The 13,544-nt window shown below is 47.1% G+C and overlaps 1 protein-coding gene across 1 annotated transcript in view; it reads right to left on the reverse strand.

The window, feature by feature from the left end:
* LOC149369774 (luciferin 4-monooxygenase-like) overlaps nucleotides 1-13,544 on the reverse strand; it is a 101,180-nt gene that overhangs the window by 13,526 nt on the left and 74,110 nt on the right. Inside the window, exon 7 of the mRNA XM_089559391.1 lies at nucleotides 12,957-13,226. Coding sequence (XP_089415517.1) covers nucleotides 12,957-13,226 — 270 coding nt within the window. The remainder of the gene's footprint in view (nucleotides 1-12,956; nucleotides 13,227-13,544) is intronic.

Raw genomic sequence — 13,544 nt, forward strand, 5'->3', positions numbered from 1 at the left:
GCCTTGGATTTTTCGACGGGCAGAAAATGGCGAAATCTGGACTCACGGATGTAAAGCGGGTATCCACGGATTTCGCTTGATCAGTAGAAAGCGATGGAGTACTCCATTTTCTACTGCGTTGATGTTTTCCGGGTGTAATGAGGCGTCGAGGCAGGAGCACTTGCGAAGGGCGTTCTCTTCCGTCTGGCCCCCTAGCGGCGTCCCCTTCGTCTTGAAAGGTGTTTCCGTCTGCACGAGCACTGGCGTCAATATTTCCATCAAAATGCTCCCTGCTGCTCTATCAGCACAGATTTCGTACTGACAGCGTTATTAATGCTGCGTTTTATGGCACACTTGGCACATGCACGCTGCACTTCAGTTCGCTGTCAAGCTTCTCTCGCCAAGAACATAAGGAAGTCGGACTCGTAAGTCTCGTAAGTAGTCGTCTCGTAAGTCGGACTGGACGCGAGCGTGCCAAGGGTGCACGGTGTCAGCCTACTTCTTTCGACGAGGCTTATTTTTAAAGAAAGCCCGCAGGTGAATGTTGCTCAAGACATTTCGCTTTGCGTAAGCATTTGAATCGAAGAAATGCTCACTTCAGAAACCGAAAAGTCGCGTAAGCGGCTTGCAGCGTGAAACACAGCACCTGAGTTGACACTGCACCACCACGTCGCTGCCGGCTGAAAACCACGCTGGCGACGCAACTACGCACTAAACTTTCACAACTTTCTCTTTCTAGCGACACGGCGTTAGACCTTTTTAACATTCAACCGAAAATGCTAACGAATTTTGCCGCCGTGGTGCAAAAACCTGTTTTCTGTAGTCGCGGAGGCGACAACGCCTATATTCCAACAAGATAGAAACTTTTCCCTGTGACGCGGTGCTCAACCGCTCAATTCGCTTGTATGTGAACCAGCCTTTACCCAAGTCTTGCGACCCGCACCCCGAAGCTCGACGGAGAAGGAAGAAGGCGAGTGGCGTCATGGCCTCTTAGTCCTTTCCTCCCTCCATGTTTTGCACCAGTAGCCAAGGATTCATGAAATCCTAGTAAGAAGCATGCAGCTCATTCCTCAATGAAACTCTGCCGGACAAGCAAATCTGCAGGAGATCGCGAGAAAACTGGGACCCGAGAGAAAATAGAAACTGGTTTCGTACGTGGATAAGACAACTGTTCAGGTATGAAGGAACGAGTGTAAGGGAAATGCAGGGAATTCGAAAGAACGCTGTTTCGAAGGAGATCTGCAGCGTTCGGGCGGGGATATCGAGGAGAGAAGTTACTCGCAATTCATATTTTGGCGGAAACTTTAACTTCGTAGTTTTAATTCTACCACTAATTTCATGAAAATAACATTACAGAGCTAGAGAGCCAGAACAGAATCTGAAAAAAAAAATTCGTCGAACTGAACACTGACGCAAACGAAACATGCACAACACTTAGAGGTGCTTCTCACGGAAACCTTTAAATCTGAGCCGCATGGTTCTGTAGTCTTTTTTTCTGTTTTGTCATCTAGACAAATTCCAAACTGGTCCTTCATAACTTAGAGTATGGGTTCCGCAATGAACGGTTGCCCTAAAGGTCTGTGCTTTTGGTGCGGTAACTGCACAACAGAGGCTTTTTTACATGTTTCCAGTGGATAACTGCGCGCATAGGTACGTACGTGTACGGCAACGAGGTGGCGGGTTTCTTTACCCATGAAGCGTTGTCTAATGATCCAGGACGAAAAGCGCCACAACATGCCAAGAGACTCTCCAAAGAAACGGAACTGAGCCTTTTCCCTTCCGTGTGATCTCTGCCCGACCAGCACTTCTGACCAATGAACTAAAAAAAACCTCAGACTAGCCTAATGCACCTCATCCACCTGGCTTCTGTTTGTATCTTAGCATAGATGCAAAAACAGGTCTTGCATCGTCTCCGCTGTGTTCTTCACGTGGTCTGTGCGATTATGTGAAACCTATCCTTATGTGGTACCCAGTTTGCAACTTTTGTGTCCTACTCGCTTCACTCATGAAAGCAGGAGCCGCGAATCATTTACTTGAAATAATTGTTTACCCGCGTAGAGGCCTGGTCTGCATTGTTTACCCGCGTGGAGGGAGGGACTGCGACTTCTAAAATTCCTTCGAGAGACTGATATGGCTCCAAATGATGTGCTTGACGTCGTCTCTTAAACTCTCCCATTTAATTAATAATTTAAGTACCGCTATAATGCAGCAATGTCTGTAGAAAAATATCAGGCTAACTCCGCTACTATCTTACACCCACCTTATCTTCAGAGACACTAACTAACCAACCTCCTGGGAGCAGCAAGGGTACGAACTGCTCGCGAGGACCTTTATGCAGGACTTGTTCTTCTAGCGTAAGAAAAGTCAAGGGCTTGCAGTCGTTTTAGATATGCAGACTGCTGTTATGATAAGTGTATGCAGGGAGTTGCACAAGACCTCCGGAAAATTCTGCGTACTTATTGCCAATCTTTTTCTCTCCGGCATACCGCGGTCAGCACTCCTGCCTTGTGGTCTTTCGCAGCAAAGCCACACCAGGTCTCACGATGGCGTGAGAGTGCAACTGACATTTCGATTACTGCTTCGAGGGCAGCCGGAACGTATCGAACCGAAACTTCAAACAGCCAAAATTACTCTTCTCACGGAGTCGGCGGACCTAACAGAAACCACGCCAAACTAAGGTGAAAGTTTTTGTCTCTCTTAGAATTTTAGAAAGATCAGAATAGGTATCCTTACTTGGTATTCAGGGCCTAGTCTGTGCCTAAATTTAAAGAACGTTGCTTTTGCACATTTAATCTATTTTAAATGCGACCTGTGGAGCAGGTATTCAATTCAGTGATGTTGCGAGCACCAGTAGGGCACCGAAAACCCATAGTTACTACTGCGGCATCTCATGTCTTTATGGAGAGCTTGCGGACGTTCAATACTGCGTACTGCATACTGCGTTCAGTACTGCGTGCTAATAGAAATATTCATCGTCCCGAAATTCACACCGACAAAGTTCTTCCCGCTCTAGTTGGGCACAATGCTGATTAGGCCCGCCAACGCCGTGGGAACAGTAACTTTGACGATTTTAATTGGGATGTCGCGAAGTCAGTTGCCACCACACTCTGCTCACTCGTGTATCCGCCAAATACCGCAGAACTAGTACATTTCGAAAATTCGCTCATTTTGCCGACAGCCTTTCCTATCATTTTTAGGGCGCTAACACTTATATGGCCGCCCCGCCGCGGTGGCTCAGTGGTTACGGCGCTCGGCTACTGACCCGAAATACGCGGCTTCGATCCCGGCCGCGGAGGTCGAATTTCGATAATGGCACAATTCTAGAGGCTCGCGTGCTGTGCGATGTCATTGCACGTTAAAAAACCCCAGGTGGTCGAAATTTCCGGAGCCCTTCACTACGGCGTCCCTCATAGCCTGAGTTGCTTCGGGACGTTAAGTTCCAATAAACTAAAACCTTATATGGTCATTCCCCCGCATTCGGGGTTTTGTGTCTGTCTGACTGGTTTTTTGAAGCCGGTTTTGTGGCAGGCTGCTTAACTGCTCACCAGGTGGTGCGTAACCTGCCCAGCGTGTCAGTTGGCAGCCCATTTAGTCGTGAGAGGCTGCTCGCGGTTAGAGTAACCTGGGTCGCACCTCAAACCAAGCAAGCCAAGTACCACTGCCTTGTACCACTGCGCCAGTGCTCACCTGCACACCGGGTGACTTACTCATCAAGGTGTAGCCGGCGATAACCAGGCGAGAACCTGGGGAACAATTTAGTCGGCACCGCCCCTAAGCACACCAAGCTAAACAGAATGAGCAGCAGCGGTTAGGAGGAGAACATGATTAGAACGATGCTTCCGCAGTAGCTAAATGGAAGAAGTTGGGGTGGTAATTAGTTGGTACCCTGGTACCACTCAGTAGGTCGTATGTCCAACCGACACCTCATCTCATGCTAGCGCACATATCCGCATTTGTCCTAATTACACAGATCGACTGGCATTTTTTGAGAGCACCTTTCGGCATCTCCTGATCATCGAAGGTAATCCGAAAAAATTTTAAGTGAGAGGTGTAAAGGGCTGCAGACGCTGAAAAAGAAAACATTCATGGGATTAAGCATGTCTTAATGACCTTTCAATAGGATAGCCGGGCCATGGTTTCTTTCTAAGGAACAAATCACGAAACATGCAAGGCAAACAGAAGAGACCAGGATTATGCAACAACCTTAAAATGAAGGGTATATGCTTGGGCTTGTTGGTTCATAACTGCAAGGTGAAAAACGTAGCGCAAAGAGACGAGGACACAGAAAGACGGACAACACACCGTTTGTTGTCCGTCTTTCTGTGTCCTCGTCTCTTTGCGCTACGTTTTTCACCTTGCCTTAAAATGAACCGCGCTTTTCCCACCAGCTTTCTCTCCTGTGCTTCTCTATTACCTTTGCGCAATTATACTTCGAAGATGTTTAAGACGGCACTGTGGTGAATATCCATTCGCGAGCTCAAAAAGCGACTGAGCTCTGTGGTCATGATTGCGTAAAAATCTGGCCTAGCTATATATCGTGTATAACAAGCTTGTCGGCGAGAACTTGATATCTATTTCTGGCGGCCGCGTCCAACAGAATACAAATCAGGCAACTATTACCTTGTTCAGTTTAGGCTTCATTCTTTGTGCACACATTTTTTAGCTGATGTTCATGCGTCTGTTTCCGCACTTTGTTTTCCAGTGGTGCGACATTGGACGTTGGCAGCTCACGTGTCCTTTGCTAGTGCGCTGAGTTGCGGTAATTTGAGGCAGGTGATACGTTGTGACAAAGCATTTGCAAAAAATTGGTGAATTGTTCTCTCACACAAGTGAAGCGGGCAGTGGCATGCCTGTGTGCAGCTGTGAGAATTTCACGAAAAAGTTCGCTGACAGATGTCCTCTCGTCAGGAGTTTATCGCGAAATAACAAACCCGAACCACGCGGACAGTTGGCCTGCTTCAAGTGATGAAGTCGTGATGAATTGGAAGCGAAGCTATGAAAGAACAAACAACGCAGGCATCTCCGCAGCAGAAGAGGGCAACGCTGCGTAATGGCAGTGGAGCCTGCTGATCAGTTCATGTATGCTGTAGCATTACAAAGACGTCCCTTAATTGTATGACTAGAAAAGATATTGACCTCTGGTGTGTCACATGTCAGGTGGAGAGATGACAGGCATACGATGCAGAGCGTCCATAAAGTGAAGAACAGCTTACTCAACCCCAGGCTGTTACCACTGAGCTAGTTTGGCAGGAGGGATGACAGACTGCAAGAACTTGCTCGTATGGTGAGCAGGATGGAATATCCAGACAGGAAAAAATGAATGCTCGGAGTTTAAAAAAAAAAGATCACATTTTGTAAACGGCACAGGAGCAAGTAAGAACTATTGCCAGCTTGGAAGACACAGGAAAGTTTTTATCAATGCAGTAGGATGACGTCTTGAGACTACTGCAAGAAATAAAAAGAGCATCACAGAGCTTAGGAAGTTTTGTAATTTCAAGAGGAGCTTAACAGCGCTTGTCGTGTCTTCTCTTCCTTCGTCCTTGTTGTTTTTCGTGCTGTTAACCCCTCAAGCCTGTCAACCAACCAAGTAGCCCAGCTTGCAATTATTATTAAGAAAAATTTATCATAAGATGAAACAATGAAAAATAGCTTCGAATTATCCTAAACGATATTCCGCCGCAGGGTCGTTGAAATCCACGGCGCCCTTTTCAGCGCAGCGAAAAATATGTTCACTCGTATGGCACTTTCACAACAAGATATTTCTTTCCCACACCGAGTTCCTAGAGTACCGAAGCCGGTGAATGGAAAAAAGCTGCAGAAGGAAAAACTCCGCTTAGTCTGTTACATCTCATTGATCGCGGTGCTAGTAATTAATAGCCCGGGAAGCAAGATGCATTGAAAGTAGAAGTAATTTACATCACGATAATATGAGCCCCATATTCGACCATTGCTATATGCTGAAAAGTCAAATGCGTGTGACGTCATTCAGATTTTTGCTCGCGCGAAACGGTATGCACTCGCGAGAAACGAAGAAGAAGGCAAGGTGATTTTATTCCGTTATTCGAGTGCTTAGAACAATTACATTGGACACAAAAACTTTTAGAGAGCTACGTGAATTACACTTGCCCTCTTTCTCTACCAATACCTGCTTAATAGCATAAAGACGGTGTCAGTTCTGCGTTCTTGATGCCCTAGGTAAAACAAGCGGTTTTTCCCACAGCGGCCCGCCAGTGTTCTCTTATGTTCCGTGTGACATTTACCGTGTTACAGTTCGTTCTACGTCTGTCATTAAAGGAAAGGGTGGCACTGGGCCAGAGTCGACAGCTTATGAAGCTTTAAGCGGACAAAAGCGTGCGGCGGGCGAACCCGTCGTGAGTAGAAAGAGGAAAGTTAGAAAGTTTGGTTTCTGGTTTGGTTTATGGGGTTTAACGTCCCAAAGCGACTAAGGCTATGAGAGACGCCGTAGTGAAGGGCTCCGGAAATTTCGACCACCTGGGGTTCTTTAACGTGCACTGAAATCGCACAGTACACGGGCCTCGAATTTCTCCTCCAAAGAAATTCAGCCGCCGCGGCCGGGATCGAACCCGCGTCTTTCGGGCCAGCAGCCGAGCACCATAGCCACTGAGCCACCGCGGCGGCCGAAAGTTAGAAATTCTTATACCGACTCACATAAGGTGTACCACGAATAAGAGCGCTTAAAGGCCCCATTGCACGCAAGAACCTCTTGTCAGCACTGCTGGTGATTCAATTAGGCACCAAGTAGATGCACTAGGGCAGCATTTTGAATGTGTATTCCGCTCAGAACACCACGCAGATTTCATTCTGAAGCACAAAATAAATTCAGGGGGGCACTTTGTTAACCTAAAGTGCAGTGAGGCGGATGCCTTAAGCGCGGCGTTGCTGCTTGTGTCACTGATGTGTGGTTAAGATGTTACGCTTCACCTATAAGAGTGAAACGCGACAGCGTCTTACAACGCTGCCAGGGAGTCCATAGAACGCCAACGCCCGTTCGGTTCTACGCCTTGCTTGTCGGCAAATTGGTTTTTGAGGAAAGTAAATGTATCTGTCTCGCATATCTCGGTGGACACCTGAGACTCGCTGTAACGGGAAGGGAGGAAGATGGCAGTGAACGAAGAGACCGTATTCACTAGACGCGCCTTTGTTCATTCCACGCTATCCAGCTGGCATGCAGTGGTTAGCATGCTCGTCTCGCACTCCGAAAAGCGGGGTTCAATTCCAGAAATCTACCAATTTTCTACTCGGTTTTATTTATTTATCTGGCCCGACTAGAAAGGATAATTAGGCTGATTAAGTAATTAAGCAATTAACTGAACTCATTCCGACTTACTTTGAGCATCACTATACGATCCCTTTAATTGGTTCCATGGTTGTGGCGGAGTGGTTAGTATGCTCGTCTCGCACTCCGGAGACCGGGGTTCGATTCCCGAACTCGACTAATTTCCTACTCCGTTTTATTTATTTCTCTGGCCTGAGTAGAAAGGTTAATTAGGCTAATTTGGTAATTAAGCAATGAACTTAACTCACTCCCACTTGCTTGGAGCATCACTATACGATCCCTTTATTTGGTTGCAAGGTGACTAGCCAAAGTACAATTAGCCCGTTTGAAATTCGAGCACACTGACGTCCCGACCGTTCCGACCAATTGAAAAGCGTGACATTTCTGTCGACAACTCCTGCTTACAACGATGAGCATTAAAGGCTTCCGCCTTAATAGCCCTCGTCCGCCCCCTTCGCATCTTCGGCCTTCGCCGGTCCTCGACCTTCATCACTGCTGCCGTGGTCACCTCCGCTCAAGGAAGTCCGCTGCCCTAGTCCACTTAGGCTACGAGGGGGCATCACACGCACTACACTGCACCGCCGCCGTCGCGAGGTTGTCGGCCTTGTCGACCGTCCTCGGTTGCTCCTTGCTCGGGCCCATATGGCCGGAAGTACGATCATGACAGGACCTATGGGACATATGGTAATTCTGCAGCGGATCCTGGCAACGCTCTGAAATAATGGGCCTAAATACCTGCATGAAGGCACGTGCGAACCCGTTCTCTCTAACAAGATACAGTCTTCTGGACGTTTGCACAAAACATGCAGACAGGTTGTTATTGTCCCGCTGTTGAAACAAGAGAAAGCAACCACCTTTCTTGCTAACTAGAAAAAAAAAATGAAAAATCGCCATCTTATGTGTTGTCTTCAATTAAATGGGATTCTTGGCATAACGAGCCACCTTCAGTTTTGGCCGGTAAATAACCAACCAGCTTGTCGCATTTGACTCATACGTCCGGGATGATTTTGCTGATAGACACTATTGTCTATCTGTGTTCTTTGACCTGCAGAAGACATATTATACATGGGTTCTGGAATCCTCCGTGATCTGCGTTACCATGGAGTACCGTTTACATGCTGAATACCATAAGAGCTACCTCTACAGCTCATGTTGGAAATAAACTGTCAAACCAGTTCTCACAAGAGAATGACGTGCTGCAAGGAAGTAAAATGGATTGCATGTTGCGCAAAACTAGTTCCATCTCTGTGTACGTTCGTGATGTCCACATAAGTTTCTAGTCCTGTAATTTGGATTTTGTGAACGGCAGATTTAGCTGGTGGTTATCAAACTCTCTAGCTTGGCTGATGACATTGGGTTTAAACTTTACTGTGAAAAGAGTGCCTGTGTGCTATTTTCTAAGCAGCGTGGCATTAGGCTTGACGTCAACATGACATTAAACGTTCAAAGCCTTCTCGGTCGCAAAGACTACATAGTCCTTGATGTTGCAGTTCACAAAAATGTTCTTTCATCGCGAACGACGGAAAGTTGCGACTGAAATAAACACAGTGAACAAGAATGGGAAAGCAATGAACCTAATGAAAATCCTCTCCAATCAGTCATGGGGTACGGACCGCGACTCGCTCTTCAGCCTTCTGAATAGTGTAGTGCTTTCATGCTTTGACTATTGCTCGATAACGTTCGAGTCAGCATCAAGGTGTGCCCTAAATATGCTTGACCCAGTCCACTACCTCGGACTCCCTCCCGCCACCGGTGCTTTTCTAGCTAGCCCCATTGTTAGCCATTATGTCCAGCAGCAGTGCCTGTTTTGATCAGTCACCAAACCACTTGATCGGCCTTAGTGAATTATTTATGGGGAGGGGAATAAACTAATTGGGAACCGCGCAATGCGCGTGATTTCACGGTATGTAATCATTCGTTGCCTGGCACTGCGAAGTGTCGGGAGGCTACCGAAAATCCGCGTGACGTGTTCTCGGGCGTGATTGGGCGCAGGAGCCCAGATGAGTGTTATACGCTGATGCGGTGCTGTAGCACAGTACACAACACGATGTGCTTGTGTGTGAACTCTTTGGCCAAATTTGTGATGGCTGATTTAGAATCAGAGCATATGTCTTTTTTTCTTTCTTTGAGTAATAGCCAGAGACATAGCTCTCTTCAGCGCCGACAGGATGTTGAACTTGATTGAGAGCTAAAGCTGAGCAGCGATTATGATCACACTTAAGTACCTAGATGGCATAGGCCGATGTGGCGAATATTCCGCTCCATCTGGATGTGTGCGTAGTGCTTATGGAGGCTGCTCTAACTGTTCGACGATCTTTGTCATGCTCAGGTAGGGTGGTTTTGAGAAGAGGTGGAATATAAAGGTTTTTTGCGAGGCCTAGAGAAATGTTATGCTGACCTGACATTTCATCGTAGAGGGTGATTTTGAGTCTTTTCAAGAGTTTCTGTCAAGTAGTAGTCTGAGATACAGATTTTTCCGGAACTCTCTTTGTGTTCACTGTCGTCTGGCCTGCAAATTATGCCAGCCACCCAAGGCGGTTGTCTATCACATACTTAGGAACTGCCCTAATACTCCAACTCCTCCCCGTTTCCTGACACTCGGCGACCAGAGGAGATGGCAGGCCGTGCCGCACAGCTCACAGCCGAAGGTTCTGCTCTGGATGGTAATTTGGGCCACAGAGGTTGCCAGGGTCCGCCGGATCCTGGCCGCTTAGCGCCACGGCGAGGGCACACTGTTCTCCTTCTACCGCCTTATCCCTATCCCCACCCACTCTGGCTTCCTCTTAAGGATGGCCCCAATAAAAGTTTTTTCGCCACCACCAACTAACCCTATGCGAAGATAGGCCGATGGTCACTGGAACGAAGGAACTTTAAAGACATAACTTACTCTGCGAAGGTAATACCCCAACTCGAGATCTAAACCGACAGCTTCTGCTGGAGACAGCAAGCACAGAACTGTTTTCGATAAAACCGGCATTAATATCGCCACACGCCGTCACATTAGCGAGGAATACCGAAACTTGAACATTCCGGATTGCAGTCTTCAAATGACCTCTGCAGAAATGTCATTGTAACTTGGGAAAGGCAGGCTGTCAACTGCGAAATCCGTTATTTCAAATAGAAACGCACGGGCTATCGATTGCTAAAGAGTAACACTTCATATCCTAGCAGGCAAAGTACAGGTTCGATTAGTTTTACACTGAGACATCAAAGTCTTCTCTAGTGTCATGTGGAGCACGTGGACCGAAGTTTTCAAAATAAAAAATGTGAACCAACACTCAAGCATATTTACTGCCGAATGTAAGGTATCCTGTTAGCCATACGACACATCAGAGACAAGAAAATGTGCACATCCGCCATTTACCCAGACAACCTGAGAGTGGTAACTGCCTTATCGGGTAGGAAATAAAATAAGAGCCCACTGATGAATTCTTTCAGTTTTGTTGTTGTATACTGGATATCATTTTCTCACTGTATACAGCAGACAGCTGAGGGGGGGCAAATCTACGCGCTAACGTCTCATGTTGTCTGAAAGAAAAGAAACCGTGTTCACTTAAGGTGCGTAAAGCGGTCCCAAAATTTAAAACTGCACTACCAATAAGGTCCCCGATCACCAATTCCACCGACCTTTTCGTGAAGCATGGCCTTGAAACCCTATCCTGTTCATGTACATCGCATCGTGTAATCGACTGTATTTTTTTTATCTTAAGCATCTCTACCGCTGCCACCAGCCCGCCTTTTCTTGCCTATTTCTTGCCTATTTCTGTCGCATGCAACATAGTGTACGAATTATGAAAAAAAAGCTTCACCAATTCATACATCCTTTATTTTGTATTAATACCAATAATACTTGGGATTTAAGGTGTCGAAGGAACACGATCTCTGAGGAACGTTGTTTACTGGAAAACTACAGAATAACGTAGACTAGCTGGGACAATATGCGCTGACATCGCACAGTGCACGCACGCTTTTGCATTTTGCAGAATCAAAATCCGACCCCAGCGGCCGGGATCGAACCCTCGACCCTGGGATCAGCAGCCAAGGGCCACAGCCACTGAGCCATCGGGGGGGGGGGGGGGGGGGTCCTATTTAGTATAAGCTATCTGAGACAACAGATGCTTCCAAAGTAACTGCTGCTTACGTGGTTGGGTCGTTCACTATGTTTCACATATTTAATTTACATGACGAAAAAAAGGCAATCTACTCTCGCTCAGTGTGTTATAAGTTAAAGCAGTGCCAACAAGTCGATCAAAACCGTACACAAACATATTAAACGAGGACACGGTAATAAACTCAGTATTTCACGTGAATCTGGCGTACAACGCTTTAGAATTCCCGAAAGCATAGTCTGGTTGCATTTTCGACTGCCTAGTGCAGGCAGCTTTCGGTGGCTGAATCTACCAGCTAGTATATCTTGTTTTGCCTGGAAAAAAGTATATGCCAGGTTGCAAAAAGTTGTGTGGAATCGAGTCCCGAAATCGTTCGGAAGAGTTCCTTTGAATTGTTCCGGTTCGGGTTTACTTCCAAGATGGCGTAAATTTTATCGGTTCAGTTCGATTCCAGTTCCAGACAAAAATACGAGTTCAGATCCGGTTTTTGGTACAGGTTCGGCTCCGGGTCAACACCCTGCTTTAGGCAGGGTTAAAGAGGTACCCAACTTTCCCCGCGTGGTTTTGCCATCAAGATTAATTCCGAAAGATGATGAAGCAGAATAATTTCGTGAGAATTTATATTCATATAAAGCGCTGATGTGCGTGGAACATGACAGAGGGCGATGTTTGTTAAGTGAGCTTCGCAAGTCGCCAAATAAGACTGCTACGCGAGAAAAAGCTGTATTCATTGCTCTTTGCCGTTCGCCAGGAGAAATCTGATGGCGTAGCCGCATGGCTGCCACTCTGTTCGCCCCATGACCGGACCTTGCGTGCACTGTCTGAGCTCGGACAGTGCACTTTACATTGCACATTCAAAACTACTTTTCGCAACGAAAAAAAAACATTGGAGAACCAGGTTTACATTTACCGCACTGGCGTAGTTTTGGTAAGCACCGCAAGTTGCAGAGTCGTCTTCAATAATTATGGCATGATCAGTTTTCTAAAGGCATTGCGAAGAAAGTATTGCTTCATTTACTTCAAATTTAAGAACTTCGTCGAGATTGCAAAGGCTTTTCTCGGCGGAAAGGTTCCCAACATAAACAGTGCGCTCGCTCTATCGCATCGGAATGAACAGGATTAATGAAGGGCGTCAGAGTTGATGCGCTTTAATTTCTTTTGTTTGACATGTTTCGTATCGCTCAAGATATCATAGCCCAACAAATGTCACTTCGCGATCATCTTGTATGCATCTTTGAACGGGCGAAAAAGAACGACTCTCGGGGCGTTTGTCATGAGGCCTCGGCTGGGAAGATAGGTTTGATGTCTCCACCACTGTCGCTGAGAGCAAATAAATGTTATACCGGTTGGGGCAACACCATGTGCACCTGTGTTTCAAACAAGCTAAGATGGCGTGGTTTCAGCGTGTGCTTGTGTCTGTGTACATAGGAGTATCTAAACTCGTATGGCCAACGAAATTCTAGACAGCACGTATCTCGTAAACAAGGCACCTCGACCTATCCACGCTTCCCTCCTGGCCTGCATGCCGTGTCCGCAGAGGTGAACGCCAGACTGCAGCCCCAAGCACTCACGTTGCACAGCACCGTTGAAGCTCTCGACGAGTCGCTGGCGGTCGCGCCTGCTGCCTTCTTCTGTGAGCACGACAGCTGCCGCGGGTGCCTCTCCCAGCTCGCCGTGTGGCAGGCCCACGACACACACCTCGGCGATCTCGGCAGCGTGTTCGCGAAGCAGCAGCTCTTCTAACTCGGCAGGAACCACCTGGTTGGCCATGCACTTTATCATGTGCTTCAGTCGGTCAGCGATGTAGAACCGCCCGTGCTCGTCGTAGTAGCCGCAATCGCCTGCAAGAGCCATTTTGATTAGTTCGGAAGGAGGCATTATAAATCATTAGCTCTTTCATGAACGATCAAGAAATGTAGCGAAGTACACGCGACAGCTAGTGCCGGACGAGACTTATTAGTCCGCAGTGGAGCAATTTCAACCCCTAAACCTCTTACTGTTGTAAGGAACATGAAGCCAATGAAATGCGGCCATCGCCCAGTTTCGTTTTGTTTGTTGGTTGGTTGGCCTCAAATAAAATGGCACATACCCCCTACGGCGGAGTGGCCAAGACACAGGCGGCGAACTGCTGTAAAGAGCAGCGTTTATAGAGAAGGCAT

The sequence above is a fragment of the Amblyomma mixtum genome, chromosome 1, assembly GCF_055824585.1.
Source record: "Amblyomma mixtum isolate Tamu chromosome 1, ASM5582458v1, whole genome shotgun sequence".
NCBI classification, from domain to species: Eukaryota; Metazoa; Arthropoda; class Arachnida; order Ixodida; family Ixodidae; genus Amblyomma; species Amblyomma mixtum.